The following is a 16,681-nucleotide window of genomic DNA, read 5'->3' on the forward strand; positions in this document are numbered from 1 at the left end:
AAATGAAATGAGTAATCAAAACCCACGGTCCACAGTTAACATACACAAAGCACGCTGGGTGGACAGTGGTTTACACGTGCAACTGTACTAGGACTTTCCATTGTCTGGCATCTTTGAGAATAAGCTGTAGGCGGTCAAATATTATGGAGCCCAGGTGAAAAAAGAAAATGACAATTTAAAAAATAAAACAGTATTTGGCTCCTCGAGTTTCTCTCAAGCTATCCGATGACTTTACAACCCACTCCTACATACTTACATTTTCATATAAAGCCTCAATGGTCTCCAGGTCCACCACCGAGTTGTCCACAGTCAGGACAGCTGGAATAGTAAAGAGGTTTATTATAAGCATTCATTCTTATAAACAAGAGGAGATCTTGGCCCAGGCAGGCTTGGCTTTTAACTCCTGCCAGGTCCTGAAGAACAAACATGTTTTTTCTATCAGGGAACTAAACTCGTATAGTTATAATTTTGTAAAATCCCCGAATGCATCCATTAATGGTGTGTGTGTGTGTGTGTGTGTGTGTGTGTGTGTGTGTGTGTGTGTGTGTGTGTGTGTGTGTGTCTGTGTCTGTGTGTGTGTGTGTCTGCCACACTACACCGAACCTGCATAGCAACTGTAATACATCATTCGATTACCATGTCGTTGAATTACACAGCTATCAGAGTGAGTAACTGGGGATATTAGCTTGTAGTGGTCAGTTGGGATTGTGGTCAGGTTATTTTTTTTGGATGGGGGTGGGGGGTGCTTCCAGGGCAGGCTGGGAGGGTGTAGGTCTCCAGACCCCCAGGGCCCACGCGGGGCCTCCTCCATAGGGCGAGAGCAGGCTGGGGGGACTAAGCCTCTCAGCCACGGGTCACAGCAGAAAGCCTGTAACTGCTTAACCCCTGGACCCACAGCTAGAACCACCACAGCCAGTAATGATCTTTTGGGGGGTGAGGAAGAGAGTAAGGGGAAGAAAAGGAAGATACAGTGTGTGTGTGTGTGTGTGTGTGTGTGTGTGTGTGTGTGTGTGTGTGTGTGAGTGAGTGAGTGAGTGAGTGAGGGAGTGAGGTCATGGAGGGGAAGAGGGGGACGATATGAGAGAAAATGTGAAGGACTGATGGAAGGCATGAGACGTTCCAACATCCAAGACTCAAAGAGAAAGAGACCGCACAGTAGAAGATCTAACCCTAACTCATACACACAGATCTAAATCTAACTCATACACACAGATCTAAATCTAACTCATACACACAGATCTAACCCTAACTCATACACACAGATCTAAATCTAACTCATACACACAGATCTAAATCTAACTCATACACACAGATCTAAATCTAACTCATACACACAGATCTAAATCTAACTCATACACACAGATCTAAATCTAACTCATACACACAGATCTAAATCTAACTCATACACACAGATCTAACCCTAACTCATACACACAGATCTAAATCTAACCCTAACTCATACACACAGATCACATTCCAACTTACAAAGAGGTACAGTAGCAGATCTAACCCTAAGTGAACTAAAAGAAAATGAGTGAGCTGTGCAATGTAAAAAAAAATCTTTAAAAAAGTTCACAAAAGAGAAAGTGAGCCCTGTTCTGCGTCTGAGAGAGATGTCACAGGTTTATATGAGAGAGAGAGCGAGAGAGCGAGAGAGAGAGAGAGCCTAATTGCAGGGCTACAGTCCAAGATAAGCTGATGGGGGGCCTAACTGCCGTCAGTAAAGGAGGTCTGCAGACAACCTTTTTCCTCCTCTCTAAATCTCTCACCGAAAAGGCATCATGTCTTTTGACAAGAGCATGACCAACGAAGATCAAATCACGTTTATAGATTTCAATGACGTTTGTGGTGTCAGATTAGACCCTGCCCTTTTTTTTTATTGATCCTCTTTTTGTTCAACAGTTGTGATTGGAAGATCAATAAAAGAGGGTGGGGCTTGAGATCAAGTCAATTGTGCTCACTTCGATCACCATAAAATGTACGTAGACTCCTCAATAAGACAACACTCCATGTTACAAGAGGGAGCCAAGAACGAGTGCCTGCGGTGTGGTCCTGATGTGTGGATCAGAGAGAGGGGGGGGGGGGGGGGGAGAGAGCAAGCAAGCGAGTGCTGGAGGTCCACTTCCTATGTCTTATTAGAGTGGATTATTCAGTCCCTCAGCCATGCAGCCGTCAATCAAAACACCAAAGGGGGGCCCGGTCCGGTGTGCAAAGTAGCGCTCTGATCCGAGGTGGGGAGCCGGATATCTCTCCACACCGACAGATCAAAGACTGCCCGCCAACCGCCTCACACCCTCTCCCTCTACTTCTCACTCATCGGCTTGGGTGTGTGTGTGGGGTGTGTGTAGTTGTGTGTGTGTGTGTGTTTGGGTGTGCATGTTTGCCTGGTGAAGTGAGGTGTGTGGGGGCCGGGAGAACCTCCCCTCGCCCTTGAACCATGGTGGCCCTTGAGGTCCCCCAGTCAGCCAGGCAGACTCAGGCCCTCAGTCAACCCCCCCCCCCCTCCTTCTGTAGGGCAGCCAGAACCTTAACCCCCCCACACGCACACACACACACACATTACACACACACCACCCCCTCCCTCCTCTCCCCCGACTCCCTCCCTCCCTAGTGGCTCTAATTACATTACATGTCCCATGTCCTTTTAATTTGCCAACAAAGGGCAGGCAAGCAGGCGAGGTCCGGGGAGCAGGGCCCTTAAGCAGGCGAGGGCCAGGGTCCCAGGGCCCTTAGAAGTGCTTATTAAGGCCCTCTCCTGTATTGTCGGATTCAAATTGTCCGTTTCACCTCCACCTCCCATTAAGGCGCTAGGAAGCAGACTCACACTGGGCGAGAGCAGGTCCTTTTATTGGCCCCTTTTCTACCTCTCGCACGCTGACGCAGAGGACGAGGAGGGGAAAAAGTGAGAGAAAAAAATGTAAAGCGAAAAGGTCCTCTATGAGCCTTTTGGCTTGTGTTTGGGGGCAGTTTTATGTGCCGGTGCAGCGTGTCTGCGAACTGTGGAAGGTGGATTTATACACACTCAGATCATTAGTGGGGTGTCGCTCCCATTAGGGCTTGTGGAAACCGTCACTGGCTACAATAAACAGATCCGCTGGCCGCGTGCTCAGACTAGCAGGCGGCAGGCGCAGTGGCCGCCACAGTCCCAGGCTCAGGATAAGTACTGGTCTGCATACGCTGTATCCCAACACACACATGATGTGTTTACACACACGCCACTGAGGCACATGCCGACACACACACACACACACACACACACACACGTCTGCATTTCCCACAGCAACACGCAAAGAATACACATTGTTACTCCACGCAGTTCCTCCAACGCTCTCGTTCGATGAGGGATTGCAGAGGCTCTGACCGGCCCAGGAAGGATTATACGGTCCAGAGTAACAGAAACGCTGCAAGGCTTTCATTTCCAGCGCTTAGCCGCCCTCGCATCACATTTTGACAAATCAAACTGTTTTCCTTTCCCACCAGTGAAACTGGGAAAACTTTCCACTTCAAACGCAAATTAAACCATGAATAATCTCCAAAGATAACACCTTCATTCTGTATTTCATCAGGAGTCATCTGAAATTATTTGTCTAATGGGATAGTAAATTAATTTTATTACGGTTAAATCCAAACAAGAGCCGCTTCCTAGAAAGGAAAGATTAAAATCACATGCTACACTGCCAGACGGGTCCTCCAGCGCTCCTCAGTGCTCACCTTGTTGGATGTCTTTCATCTCCAAATGCAGGCTGGATATGAGAATGCCCACCGTTTGGGATCGCTTCCCATCCAACAGCTTGATAATCTAAACAAAAGAGAAACAAGTCAAAAGAGTTATCATTTTAATAAGAATCTTTTTATAGCCTTCTATAAAAAAAAACGATAGGAATTTAATTACACGCCTTCTGTCAATTAAATAAAAGTAAAACTCATCTTCTAATTGGCATTTGTTATAGGAATATTGTTTCCACTAGTACAGAATGATCAAAAATGTTAAAGAAACAATGAGGTGCTGGTGATTGGGAATAAAACCTTTATTCACACTCCTGTCTACTTGCTGTGACATTTATTCAAAGCACCAAGGTTTCAACGAGCAGAATACCTGGTAATATACCAAAACGTATAAAGAAAATATATATATATATTTTCTGTTCTGTGAAAGGCAGATGAACAACCCGTTTATTATCGTAGCCTTTTTATTCGCAGCTGACCATATAAATAATGTCAAGGATGTCATAGAACGTTAACTGATCGGGCATCTTTTCCAACTTGAATGTCACGGTGACCAAACACAACGTGGAACACGCTGAAAATTAAACGGCTGCTTTCCTCCCGGAGAGACCAGAGGGAGAGACCAGAGGGAGAGCGATCTCTCTTAAAGTCACTTGTCACTCGAGAGACTGAGAGTGTGCTCCTAAACCGCTCTGCGAACCCTCCGGATTGACGACCCCCCCCCCCCCCGATGACCAGAGCCACCAGACTAATCGCCGCGCACTGTCGCAACGCTTCGCCGTGACACACAAAGCCCCAGGAAACACAAACACACAGAGCCGAGACATACTCCGTCAAGTTGCGTCCGTCGGGGGGGTGTAAAGTCCCACAGAAAGAAAAAGTCACCCCGCCGCCACCCCTCCTCTTCCCACTTCCCAAAGGAGCACGTGTGTGTGATATAATCAAAAAATATCAAGCCGCAGTGAAAGTACAAAGGCAAAAATGGCGCCATAAAAGGACAGTCTCGAAGAGCAAGGAGAAAAGAAGCGGGGCCTTTTTTTATAACAAACTATAAATTCACAGGATTTTTATTTGTGCCTACACATGGATACAATTACTTATGACCGAATTAGCCATAAAGCCGGAGAGAGTTTTGGCAAAGTAAAGCTCGGGTTCTAAAATTTAATGTGTCAGGCTTCTTCATTAGGTCTTACGGCGCGGCCGGCTACCGGGGGCCGTCCACTGGGAACTGGGGTGCAGAAGCCTTAGAAGTGGGTATTGCGTTACAGGGCGTTAGTGGGTGCCATGCTGCTTCGAGCTCCATTACCCGGATCACCGAGGGATCTCCCACTCTGGGGACTTGAGAGGGAAAAAAGGGCGGCCAACGGTACCAGGCTTTTCCTCGACACCTCTAATTAACCGCTTTGGACGGGCCACACTAAAAGCGTCCCGGGAAGCCCTTCGCGCTCGCTGCGGCCCCCAGAACTCGCCAATTAGCCCGAACAGTTAAGTTAATGAGAAAAGACAACTGATGCTGGATGCTTGGCTGCAGACACGCAACGAGGGAGGCGAGGCCCGAATGCTTCGCCCGGGCGATGCTGATGCTGAGGCTGGCGTGCAGAGAGACGCCGAACCAGATAACAGCCCCCTCCTGTGGGCGGCAGGGGAACTGCCAAGCATGTTCCAGGCATTGCTAACTACTTGTGCTAAAAAAGGAACGGTGTGACTTGAGTTACGGCACGAGGGAGACTCAAATGGTGCAGATAAAAACGGAGAAAGTGAGAGACGGAGCGAGAAAAGGACGTGAAGGAGACTCGAATGACACAGATGAACAACAGAAAAAGAGAGACGGAGCAAGGAGAAGAGAAGAGAGTCAGTTTGAGGCGTTGCAGGTGGCTGGTGTCAGGAGAGATGTGGGCTGGGAGCAGCAGGTTTCCGAACAGAGCAGATAGTTTACACATCGACGGCCAGGCAGCCAGCTTGCTCCGCTGGTGACCGTCTGTCTGACTATCCGTCTCTGAGTTCACACAGGGAGATGTCTTCCGATAACAAATGGATCGAGAAGATCTCATCAATAACTACCTACGACACACTCTACCCTGCACGTCGCCTTGGCATGGCTAATCTTAACACCCACTCTGCCACGTCATGGGCCAACATTCCAAATAAACCAGCCGTGATCTCTCGTAAGTCATTCCCAAAGGGCCATGATTCTAAACCAGTTAACGCCATTGTTTGTTTAAAGGAAATCGGTGGTGTATAAACTTGATACAGACTTGATTTACAGTGTATGTGGCTGGAAGAAATCGCTGTGTAGCGTTTAGTGTGACACTGGAGTTTACAATGCCAGACGCAACACTGTGTGTGTGTGTGTGTGTGTCTGTATATGAGTGATCTTAACATCCCCCACACAGCTCACTTGATTTCCTCATCTCATCTTCTCCTCCTATCCATCTCTCCTTCCTTCCTTCCCTCCCTCCCCCCCTCTGCGGGCCCCCCTCATCCTCCCGCCCCGAATGCACCGACACGCGCATCCTCTCCGCTCCGCAGGCCCCCTACAGGTACCCCCTCTTCTACCCAGCGGAGTGAAGCCACATGCCTGCAATTATACCCCTGGTCTGCTCTGGTCCGGGCGGGTGGGAGAGCCAAGGGAGAGGGAGAGAGAGGGAGAGAGAGTCTTTCTCTTACATGTCATCTCCTGGGCTTTGATATGGTAATCAGTAGAGAGAGAAAGCGGCTCCAGTGTAAACAAGGGCTTTGATTTCTGTACGGGACATATGATATAGATTAACACACTCATGTAGTCCCCCCCCCCCCCCCACCACCACCCCTTGGTCTAAATGTTTGGGGGTGTAGAGCTGTTGGAATGTGTGTGTGTGGGGGGGGGGGGGGGGGGGGGGGGGGGGGGGCTCATATGCATAATGTCCGCACGCATTCCATTCCCTCCAACTCATCTCCTGTCATTGAGCTGCGGCCCCAGGCTGGTGGTGTGAACATGATCTGGCAACGCTTTCTGAGCAAGTACCACAGGCTGGTGGGGGTGTGTTGTCATCGTGTGCACACACACACACACACACACACACACTCACATGCACATGAACACACCCTCAAACATATACATACCGTTGTACAAATACACAATAAACTCACACAGATCCACTAGCTGTGCAGGGCAGGCAGCCAGACTGACAGAAATAAAAGGCAGTGATTGCCTGAGTCTCTGTTTGTGTGCGTGTGTGTGTGAGACTGGTATTGGCGGCGGGGCCGAGGGAGAAGAGAGACCATTGGCTATTCAGATATTGCAGAGTAAGGAAAGACAGCTGATTGGAGGAGAGAAGAGACTGCAGGTCCAGACTATTTGCATTATCCTCTTGCATTCACATCCACCCATCCATCCATCCCTCCATCTCACTCCTTTCTCCTCAACCAACATCTTCTTTTTCATCTCCTCCTCCCCATCCCCCACCTCTCTCCAACACTGTCTCATCAGAAAACGTAAATAAAGTAGGCCTACTAATCGACCACAGGAAAAAAGGTAATGTACGTCTTATACTATGATGATGGTCCGTTTTAACATTTATTAATGGTTATGGTTAAGATATAAAGTTAGGGTTAAGGTTATGGTTTGACGGTTAAGGTTTGGGCGAGGCTATTGACAAAGTGTGTGTCAGTAGTCAGTAGTAGTTGAGGTAAAGGCACGTATACCTCCCATGAGAGTACCCCGGGTTCATTCCCCAGCAGGGGGGCTCAAACGTTTTCTGTAAATACATCAATATATTACTCATGGCTATAACATAATTAATAACACTATGTACCTTTTTCCTGTAGACAATTAGCACGTTATTTACATATTTTAAGCTGCTCTTATTCTCCTCCTCCTCCTCCCCCTCCTCCCTCGCCCACACAGCAGGGTCAACTTCTGGGATGGCGGCATCATGAACAGACAAGTCAAGATGATTTCTCTTTATCTCAGGGAGTTTAAACTTGACAAAAAAGACTTGATAAAAGATGAAGATGTAAACAAGTGACTTTTGTTTAGCAGACCTTTCAGATGCGTCGGGACCTGGCAGGGCCAGAGCGGGGGGCGGCCAAGTCTCTGGTAGTTGGACCTGGACTGGCCCCCGAAAGCACAGACCGTCGTAATGCACGCGGCTCCACTGTAATCACAATACCGATGACAAATATCTAAACATGGACTTTCAGCCCCACCCCCCCACCGATATCTCCGCTGTAAGAACGTACGAAAGCTTCTCAAAAGTAAAAAAAGAAACAAGAGAAATAAATTGAAAAAGTCTTTGTGGTTTGGGTCATCCCGTTGCTCAGCGGTTTAAGTCAAATACCATGTGCTAATGGCGTCACAGGTTCAACGCCGGCTCATGAACTCTGTAGCGTCGTCCTCCTCGGATAAAGAGATTCCCAGTCGACTAATAGTCATGGGACTTTGTTGACTAATTGGTTAGCTCATTTAAATCAACAAATCTGGAAAACTGTTTTCCAAAGATGTGCTCATAATTTTTCTGGAAATAACTTACTTAGCACGGGAAATAAAACCCACGAACGACAATCGACTTCAAGTCTTGGTCGACTAAAGACCAAACCGACTATTTCGCCAAGAGAGGGCGGCCCCAGAATGTATCAAAGACGCATCATCTCTCCTTCTCTCCCTAGCAGAAATGCCTTTTTAAAAATGATAACTCTGCTGTAGAGGTCTTCTGAGCGATATGAATTTGTTTCCAATAGTGTTCCCGTTAGAGGAGTCAAACTTCCAAGTGGCTGACGTAAGGCCCAGGGAGCCAGACAGTTGGCAGTGCTGGTGTCTGGCTGTGGCCCTCAGAGTTGGATCAAATGGTGGGACCGATTGCCACTTCAAACTGACCAGACTGGATGGAGAGTTCCAGGGATGGAGAGAAGAGAAGAGAAGAGAAGAGAAGAGAACACACACACACACACACACACACACACACCCCCCCTCTGGAGTGGGCTGGAGCCCACTCAGATTGATCAGAATCGGGAACGTGTATGGATTTAGAGGGGACAGTCTGGGCCAGTGGCCGATTTTTTAACTGCTTGGACGCCACACTCAGGACCGTGGGGCAGAATGCTGACACAGCTCTGGCTGCAGCAGAAGTGCAGAGTTGCAACACTGGGCCTGACGTCAACATGCAAGCCTGGTCTAGGCAGGCATTAATGGCAGATTCTATGCAAAACAAATACAATAGGAACAACATAGTATGCCATTTGTAGCACATTTGTTTAAATAGCTTATGTGCATTAGGTTCTTGTATCATTTGTGGTGGTGGCTGGCGGGGTGCGTTAGGTTCTTGTATCATTTGTGGTGGTGGCTGGCGGGGTGCGTTAGGTTCTTGTATCATTTGTGGTGGTGGCTGGCGGGGTGCGTTAGGTTCTTGTATCATTTGTGGTGGTGGCTGCATGGCGGGGTGCGTTAGGTTCTTGTATCATTTGTGGTGGTGGCTGCATGGCGGGGTGCGTTAGGTTCTTGTATCATTTGTGGTGGTGGCTGCATGGCGGGGTGCGTTAGGTTCTTGTATCATTTGTGGTGGTGGCTGGCGGGGTGCGTTAGGTTCTTGTATCATTTGTGGTGGTGGCTGGCGGGGTGCGTTAGGTTCTTGTATCATTTGTGGTGGTGGCTGGCGGGGTGCGTTAGGTTCTTGTATCATTTGTGGTGGTGGCTGGCGGGGTGCGTTAGGTTCTTGTATCATTTGTGGTGGTGGCTGGCGGGGTGCGTTAGGTTCTTGTATCATTTGTGGTGGTGGCTGGCGGGGTGAGTTAGGTTCTTGTATCATTTGTAGTGGTGGCTGGCGGGGTGCGTTAGGTTCTTGTATCATTTGTGGTGGTGGCTGGCGGGGTGCGTTAGGTTCTTGTATCATTTGTAGTGGTGGCTGGTGGGGTGCGTTAGGTTCTTGTATCATTTGTGGTGGTGGCTGGCGGGGTGCGTTAGGTTCTTGTATCATTTGTAGTGGTGGCTGGCGGGGTGCGTTAGGTTCTTGTATCATTTGTGGTGGTGGCTGGCGGGGTGTGTTAGGTTCTTGTATCATTTGTAGTGGTGGCTGGCGGGGTGCGTTAGGTTCATGTATCATTTGTGGTGGTGGCTGGCGGGGTGCGTTAGGTTCTTGTATCATTTGTGGTGGTGGCTGGCGGGGTGCGTTAGGTTCTTGTATCATTTGTGGTGGTGGCTGGCGGGGTGCGTTGATACACTTAGTCAGCAGTGGAAAAGACTTTACACGGGGTGACAGTGGCTCAGGCGGTAGAGTGACCGAGTTTGGTTCGGGCTCCTCCCGGCAGCGTCTCGAAGTGTCCCCCAGACACTTGACCACCAACTGCTCCCGATGAGTGAATGTGTGAGTGAATGGGTGAATGTGAGGCATAAGTTGTAACGTGCTTTGGATAATATATTATCCCCACAAGAAGCACAGTTAACATGCTACTGTGTCCGTTTTGGTGAATCCATTTGTGGTGGGTCTATCTGATATTGTGGAGGGCCACCACAAATAAATCTACTGTATGCGTGAGAAACACTGGAGCTACAGGTAAACATGTGTTCATTAATGCCGTCAGGTGATTGCAATATTGGAGAGGCCCAGAAGATAACCCTGTGAGGAGCCATCTGCATTGTCATCACGGTTACTGCTCACAGATTTAAACTGCACGGACTCCTGCAGGAAGCCTTCATCTCTTTCCAAAGACCAATCTGGTCTCTTTTAAACCTTGCATTCAACAAGGGAAAAGAAAGTGGGAGCCAAGAATGCAACATGAGAAGAGAGGTGGGAGAGGAAGGTCCTGAATATACCTTCTTGGGAAACATGCAACATGAGAACAGAGGAGAGAGAGGAAGGTCCTGAATCTACCTCCTTAGGAAACATGCAACATGACAAGAATGGAGAGAGAGAGAGGAAGGTCCTGAATCTACCTTCTTGGTTTTGGCCTTCTTCTCGTAGCTGTCGGACAGGGCTCTCTTCTTTGGCTGCAGCGTGGCCTTGGAGAACAGATCTTCAAACTCCTGGGTGTTGACTATGTCTGGCTCCTCCAGAGAGCCCCACAGTGTGTTGTTGCTGGAAACAGACAGAGGATCTTACTTTTAGTATGGGAGAGATATTCAACCTAAAACCAAACATTATCGCTGGCGTTGTGGCAAATGACGAGTGAGTGGGTTACAGAGTTCACTTCTTCGGATAAGTGGGAACAGCCGAAGTATAGTTGTGTGTGGAAATTGTACTCTTCCAGAGATGAGCAGTTAACTTAGCCGTTTATTTGACCATTTCTATTCAGTCTGTCGAGCGTCCATTTTTTATTTTCTGTTTTATTTGTATGACAAGAACTTCCAGACTGGAATTTTGCCCTTTTTCTTTTTTTAAATGAGCAACATTTATGACGGAGACAAAGAGGACTGTTCCAGTGGCGCCTGAGCTTATGACCAAAGGAGCGCTTCCAACAAATTAATAACAACGTGGGAAGTATTGTTGTGCTCCTCTCTACAGTTGCCGAGTAACATGGAGAGAGCAAACAGAAGCAGGAGGAGGATGTGTCTAGAGAGTCAAGAGGCAAGCAGAGTTCAGCTCTGCTATACTTTCCACTCCTCTCTTCACTTATACAACTCATACGCTGGTACAAGATAACGTGGCAGCTTGGAGCTAAATATTGTTATATGACCAACATATATAACACAATATTTCTGTATCTATTTTGAACAAGAAGGAGGGCTGCAGCGTCTTTGTGGTGTGAATCCAGCGTTTTTTTTGAAGGTGCTCTTGGATGAGGGAAGGCAGTTGAATAAAAATAAGGAAGTTCCAGGCACTCTTCTTGTATATAAAAAAGGCTTTAATAAATAGCTTAGTTCATATTAGAACCATTAAAAAAACACCAACATGTTTCGGCCTCTCTATCGGCCTTCTTCAGGGCATACAGTATGCCTGTAGTCTGGATTGTGCAGGAATGCATCACCATCTCCCTGTGTTTGCGCATCATGACAGCATAGCTCCATTTGCTTTTTTTTTTTAATCATCATCGTTTCGACAGAAAAGCTGCCAGTGGCAGCAGCTCATAAAGACTCTGATGTTCGTTCATTAATTAACTGCCATCAGTCATCTACCGATCTTCCCTCTTAATGAAAGCCACTTCACCCCCATCCATAATCATTAGATGAACGGCTTATAAATTGATTGAGCTTATTCTCAACTAAATGATAATGCACTAGGGCTGACCTCGACTAGTTGAATAGTCGACTAATCGATCCAAAGGAACCGTAGTCGACTGCCAACCTCTTAGTCGAATGCAAAAAAAATTATTAAATATATATATATATTTTCTTTGGATAATTCTTTCCAAAAGCAAAGAGGTCTAGAAGCGTGGCTAATGCTAATGGCGCGCATACCAGCGAGGCTAACTGCCTAAGAAAAATGGGCACAGAGGCACTGAAAGAGGATTTCACCTGTCTAATGAACACACGACTAGACAAAATCAAGATGTATCCATCAGTGGACAAATTGCATACTTTCGCAGAGGACAAGAAGCCTTCAGTAGACTCCTTCAGACATTAAGCACCCCCCCAGCCCAAATGGAATGATAAAAAAATATAATATTTGCATTCGGGGGATAGTCGACTACCAGTCGTCTATCTGCAAATTTTGGCCAATCAAAGTCGACTATACAAATCCTTAGTCAGGGACAGGCCTATAATGCACTATATATCACAGGTTACCAAGTCGGGTCCTTTCTTTCTACACGTTCCCATCTTTGTATCCTTTTCACACCTCTGCTTCCTCGCTGTAGCTCTGTGTCTTTGTTATTATGTCTGCGAAGGCGCGAGTCTCTCTCCTACTGAATGTCCAACCGTGAGGTCAGCCGTCTGGCAGCTCAATCTCCCCCTGGGAAGGGCCCTTGTACTGTTCTAGAGAAGAGCTGAAAACAATACAGAGATTGGCAGGCCCATCGTGGCTGAAATACCAGTGCAATCAACAGCACTGCCAGTGACTCAATTAGGGTCAAGTGAGACCGATTTAGTTTCTATTTGCCGTAGGCTTTTCCAAAAGCAGCGGTGAAAGTATTCATCTGGCGCAGCCAAGAGGCTTTGAGTCGAAGAGAGAAGACATAATACAGTTACGGAATCTTCCCTTTTCGATGCACACTGTGTAGAGGGACTAAAGCAAATAACACTGTGAAACCGCCTCTGCCTCTAGTAAACTGTGGAGGAAGCCATGTTGGAAAAGTAAATTATATACTGTACAAACCCCACATACTAAGCTTTCCACGGAAGACGACTTTCTAATTGACCAGATCATTCCTTTAATTGAGTTTGAGTCCCTAAAAGAGAAAGCGGCTTCCCCAGAGGGTCTGTCTTGCATGCTGCCAACTGCACTTTGTGCCTTTCACCTCTGGTTTACACACCTGGCAGGATTTCAAGGATCTTACAACGTTTCCCCCCATAACTCAGAACGTCACGCCATTAACACAGATTGTACAGTTGATCCAGCTAGAGTTAAATGTCTGACCCATTTAATGCCGCTTAACTTGCCCATCTACTGTAAAATATATAGCTGACATGAAACTGTTGTGGCCTAGTCAGTCAGTCAGTCAGTCAGTCAGTCAGTCAGTCAGTCAGTCAGCGGGACCAAAGAGAGTGTGAACCGCAAGTTAAGTTCCCCCACTAATCCAGCCATGGAAATACAAGGCCATAAAGCTGGGAGCCTGGCATCCAGAGACATCAACCACAGCCACTGCAAATGGGCTGGGTAATCCACTTCATTACATTGCATCTCAATAGGGCCCCCCTCAAGACAGGGAGGTAAGCACTGTAGCGAGGGGGAGCTCTGATGCTCGATGTCTGTACATATAATGTGGAACACACACATGGAGCAGCTGGTGATGATGATATTCTCTGGTAATGGTGAAAAGGTGAGTGGGCTTTTCAGCGCCGGGACATACTTATTGTCTTGGATCTGGATCCTGCTCCAGTACAGGGGCTTCATGGGACAGGCTGGCTCCACGGCAGGCTTCCGCGGGGCCTTCTCTACCCGCTGGATAAACCCGAACCCCCCCATGGGTGGTGGAGGCGGGGGACCGGATCCGGGAGGTGGCGGTGGAGGTGGTGGACCGGCTCCTGGTAAGCCAGGAGGTGGGGGCGGGGGCGGCGGAGGTGGCGGGCCACATCCAGGGGGAGGAGGAGGAGGGGGTGGTGCTCCCATGCCTGGCAATGGGGGAGGTGGGGGTGGACCAGAGTGGCCTGGGAAGGGAGGGGGAGGTGGAGGGGGAGGAGGAGGGGGAGGAGGAGGTGGAGGTCCAGGAGCTCCTGAAGATTTGCCTCCTAAGTTCACTTCGATAGAGTCGAGGTCGAGTTTCTTTGGCATGTTCTGGCCGGAACACTGGGCGGGCCGGCCGCCCTCGCCCTCTGGGCTTTTGAGGAACGTCTCCCTGTCCGTCTGGACACAGACGTTGCGAAAGGCCTTGAGCAGCATGTCGTCTTCGGTAGACACACAGACGTCTCGGAGCTCGCCGCGCTCATGACCTGCGCCGTACACCTGGTCTCTGTGCATCTTGGTGACGACAGCCTCCAGGCGTGAAAGAGAGACAGCATGCTCTCCACGCAACTGGAAGACCTCAAGCTCAAAATCCGCCTGGGAGAAGGAAGAGCCAAAACAGAATGTCAAGAGGCAAAAAGGATTTGTTTCCATCCAATTATCTCAAACCGCAACATAACTGACGGCATGATCAAAAACCTAATGAGCACAATGTTTACCTAATGAACAAACAATGAAAAACAATTCAATAACAACAATTCCAAGTATAGATTTGAGTCTCGAGAGGGAAAGGAAATTGTTCTGCAATGCGTCTAAGAAAACATATGTTCCTGGTTAGCTTGCGGCCAGTTTAGAAAGTGACTTAGGCACGTTCCCATCCCTTCTCATGGTTTAACTACACATTTCTCAGTGTCAATATCAGCCCCTTATTTCAAGGGTCATAAAGAAATAACAGGCTTTAAGCAGACAACGGAAAAGACAGACACGACCGTCACCACCGTCTGATCAAGCAGACTTAACCGTTTCTCTGAAGAATTACATTCCAACAAGCATTTTTTATAATTTATTATTATTATTCAAAGCAATTATTACCCAATACAAGCTAACAATATGTTCTGTGTGTCTGACACGGTTGTGGCTTGGACCCACAATCAGAGAGAGAGAGAGAGAGAGAGAGAGACAACAATAAACCCATTTGACTAACTACCCCACTGAGACCTGTGAGAAAATGCGGCTTTAAAATTAGTCCACCGTGGCAGCGAAGGCCTCTGTTGAACAAGGCACAAGACAGCTGCAGCATTCATGGTCGGAAAGACACAAAGGAGACTTCGATCAGAGATTGATCAGAGATATGTGTTTATCAGGCAATGGTATTATTCACACATTCTACTAGTTGTAGCCGACAGGGGTTGGAACATATGGATGTCTGAACGTCACAGCCACGTATTCTAGCTTTGCATAAAACACAGCTGAGATCTCGGATGACATTTGGGTTGACATTCTACGTCTTGTTCATTCTTCTTCTATTTGTGCAAGACACGGGCTGATACAATGCAAAATTGTTCATCGAGTACACCTGACGAAAGTCAGATTAGCCAAAATGTATGAAGATATCGATCCTATATGTGATAGATGTCATTCGGCCCCAGCCACATATACTCACATGTTTTGGACATGCCCCTCCTTGCACAGGTATTGGACAAATATTTTTGAAACCATCTCGGGAAGTATTGAGACAAATCTTGAACCAAATGTATTGACAGCGCTTTTTGGATACTCCCCACCTATGTTATCACTTTCAAAGCACAAAGCACACATTGTGGCATTTACCACTCTACTGGCCAGGCGGCTGATTCTGTTTAAATGGAAGTCCGCTGCTCCCCCCACTCACCTTCACTGGATTAGAGACATACTATACTTTATCAAACTTGAAAAGATAAGATGCACTCTGAGAGGTTCTTCATCTATGTTCAAGAAAACGTGGGGTTCATTCCTTGTACTTGTGGATGATGTACAGTTCCATACTATTCCAGAATAACAATTTGTATGCTGCTTGTTGGTATTCATCTGTGTGAACGTTAATTCAACGTGAGTTATGTGATATACCGGATATACATTGGAGAAGCATATTTGGGTACCTAAACATGTGCTATATATTTGATATACTATGTATATACGTTTGAGACGACTGTCGAGCGACCAAGTCAGTGTTTGTTTGTATTATTATTTACTTTTGAACTCCGTTTTATTTTTTCTTGTTTTTTATTTTATTTTCTTCTGTTTAATGTTGTTATCTGTTCTATGTGGACAATGACAATACAACAATGTATATATACAGACATATACTTATAATGTCTATGTCCTCAAAAAAGTATAATAAACAAAAAAGTGAAAAAAAAAAAAAAAAAAAAAAAAAAACACAGCTGAGCTAATGAGACCTTACTGAAGGTAACAACTGTACCTGTAATGGCCGAGTCTCCTTTGAAATAATAGATCCTGCCATCACCATTGATTAAATAATTTCTCTTGTCCCTCTGGACCTCTCTTACCATCAGGGTATTAAACCAGTTTGTACAATACTGATCTTGTATAGATAATACTCCACCCCTTCTGTGGGTGTGTGTGCACAGGTGTGTGACAATGATTGCATTGAGGGAGTGACTTATCAATCACTGCAGCACTTTGTAACAATATAAACTTCAACATCAAGTGAATGGGGCTGTTCTATCCTCTCCAAAGCACACATTAGGCCATTACATCTTCCAATCAATCCTTTGGGTGAAATTCTTTTTAATATCCAATCCACTTCTCTTCTGTGTCTGAGAGGTCACCTTTTCAACAGGCTATCATAGAACTTAAATGATGTCCGTGAGATGACATCCTCTTCTATAGACTAACCAGTGGGTCTTTCAAATCCATAGTCACTGATGGCTGTGATGACAATA

The 16,681-nt window shown here is 47.0% G+C and overlaps 1 protein-coding gene across 1 annotated transcript in view; it reads right to left on the reverse strand.

Moving 5' to 3' along the window:
* The window catches only part of LOC311225608 (formin-like), an 86,611-nt gene that overhangs the window by 54,677 nt on the left and 15,253 nt on the right, over positions 1 to 16,681 (reverse strand). Inside the window, 4 exon segments of the mRNA XM_084310989.1 lie at positions 257 to 318; positions 3,712 to 3,799; positions 10,634 to 10,775; positions 13,645 to 14,333. Of these exon segments, the coding sequence (XP_084167115.1) occupies positions 257 to 318; positions 3,712 to 3,799; positions 10,634 to 10,775; positions 13,645 to 14,333 (981 nt within the window).

The sequence above is a fragment of the Notolepis coatsorum genome (assembly GCF_963971535.1).
Source record: "Notolepis coatsorum genome assembly, chromosome: 3".
In the NCBI taxonomy this organism is placed as follows: Eukaryota; Metazoa; Chordata; class Actinopteri; order Aulopiformes; family Paralepididae; genus Notolepis; species Notolepis coatsorum.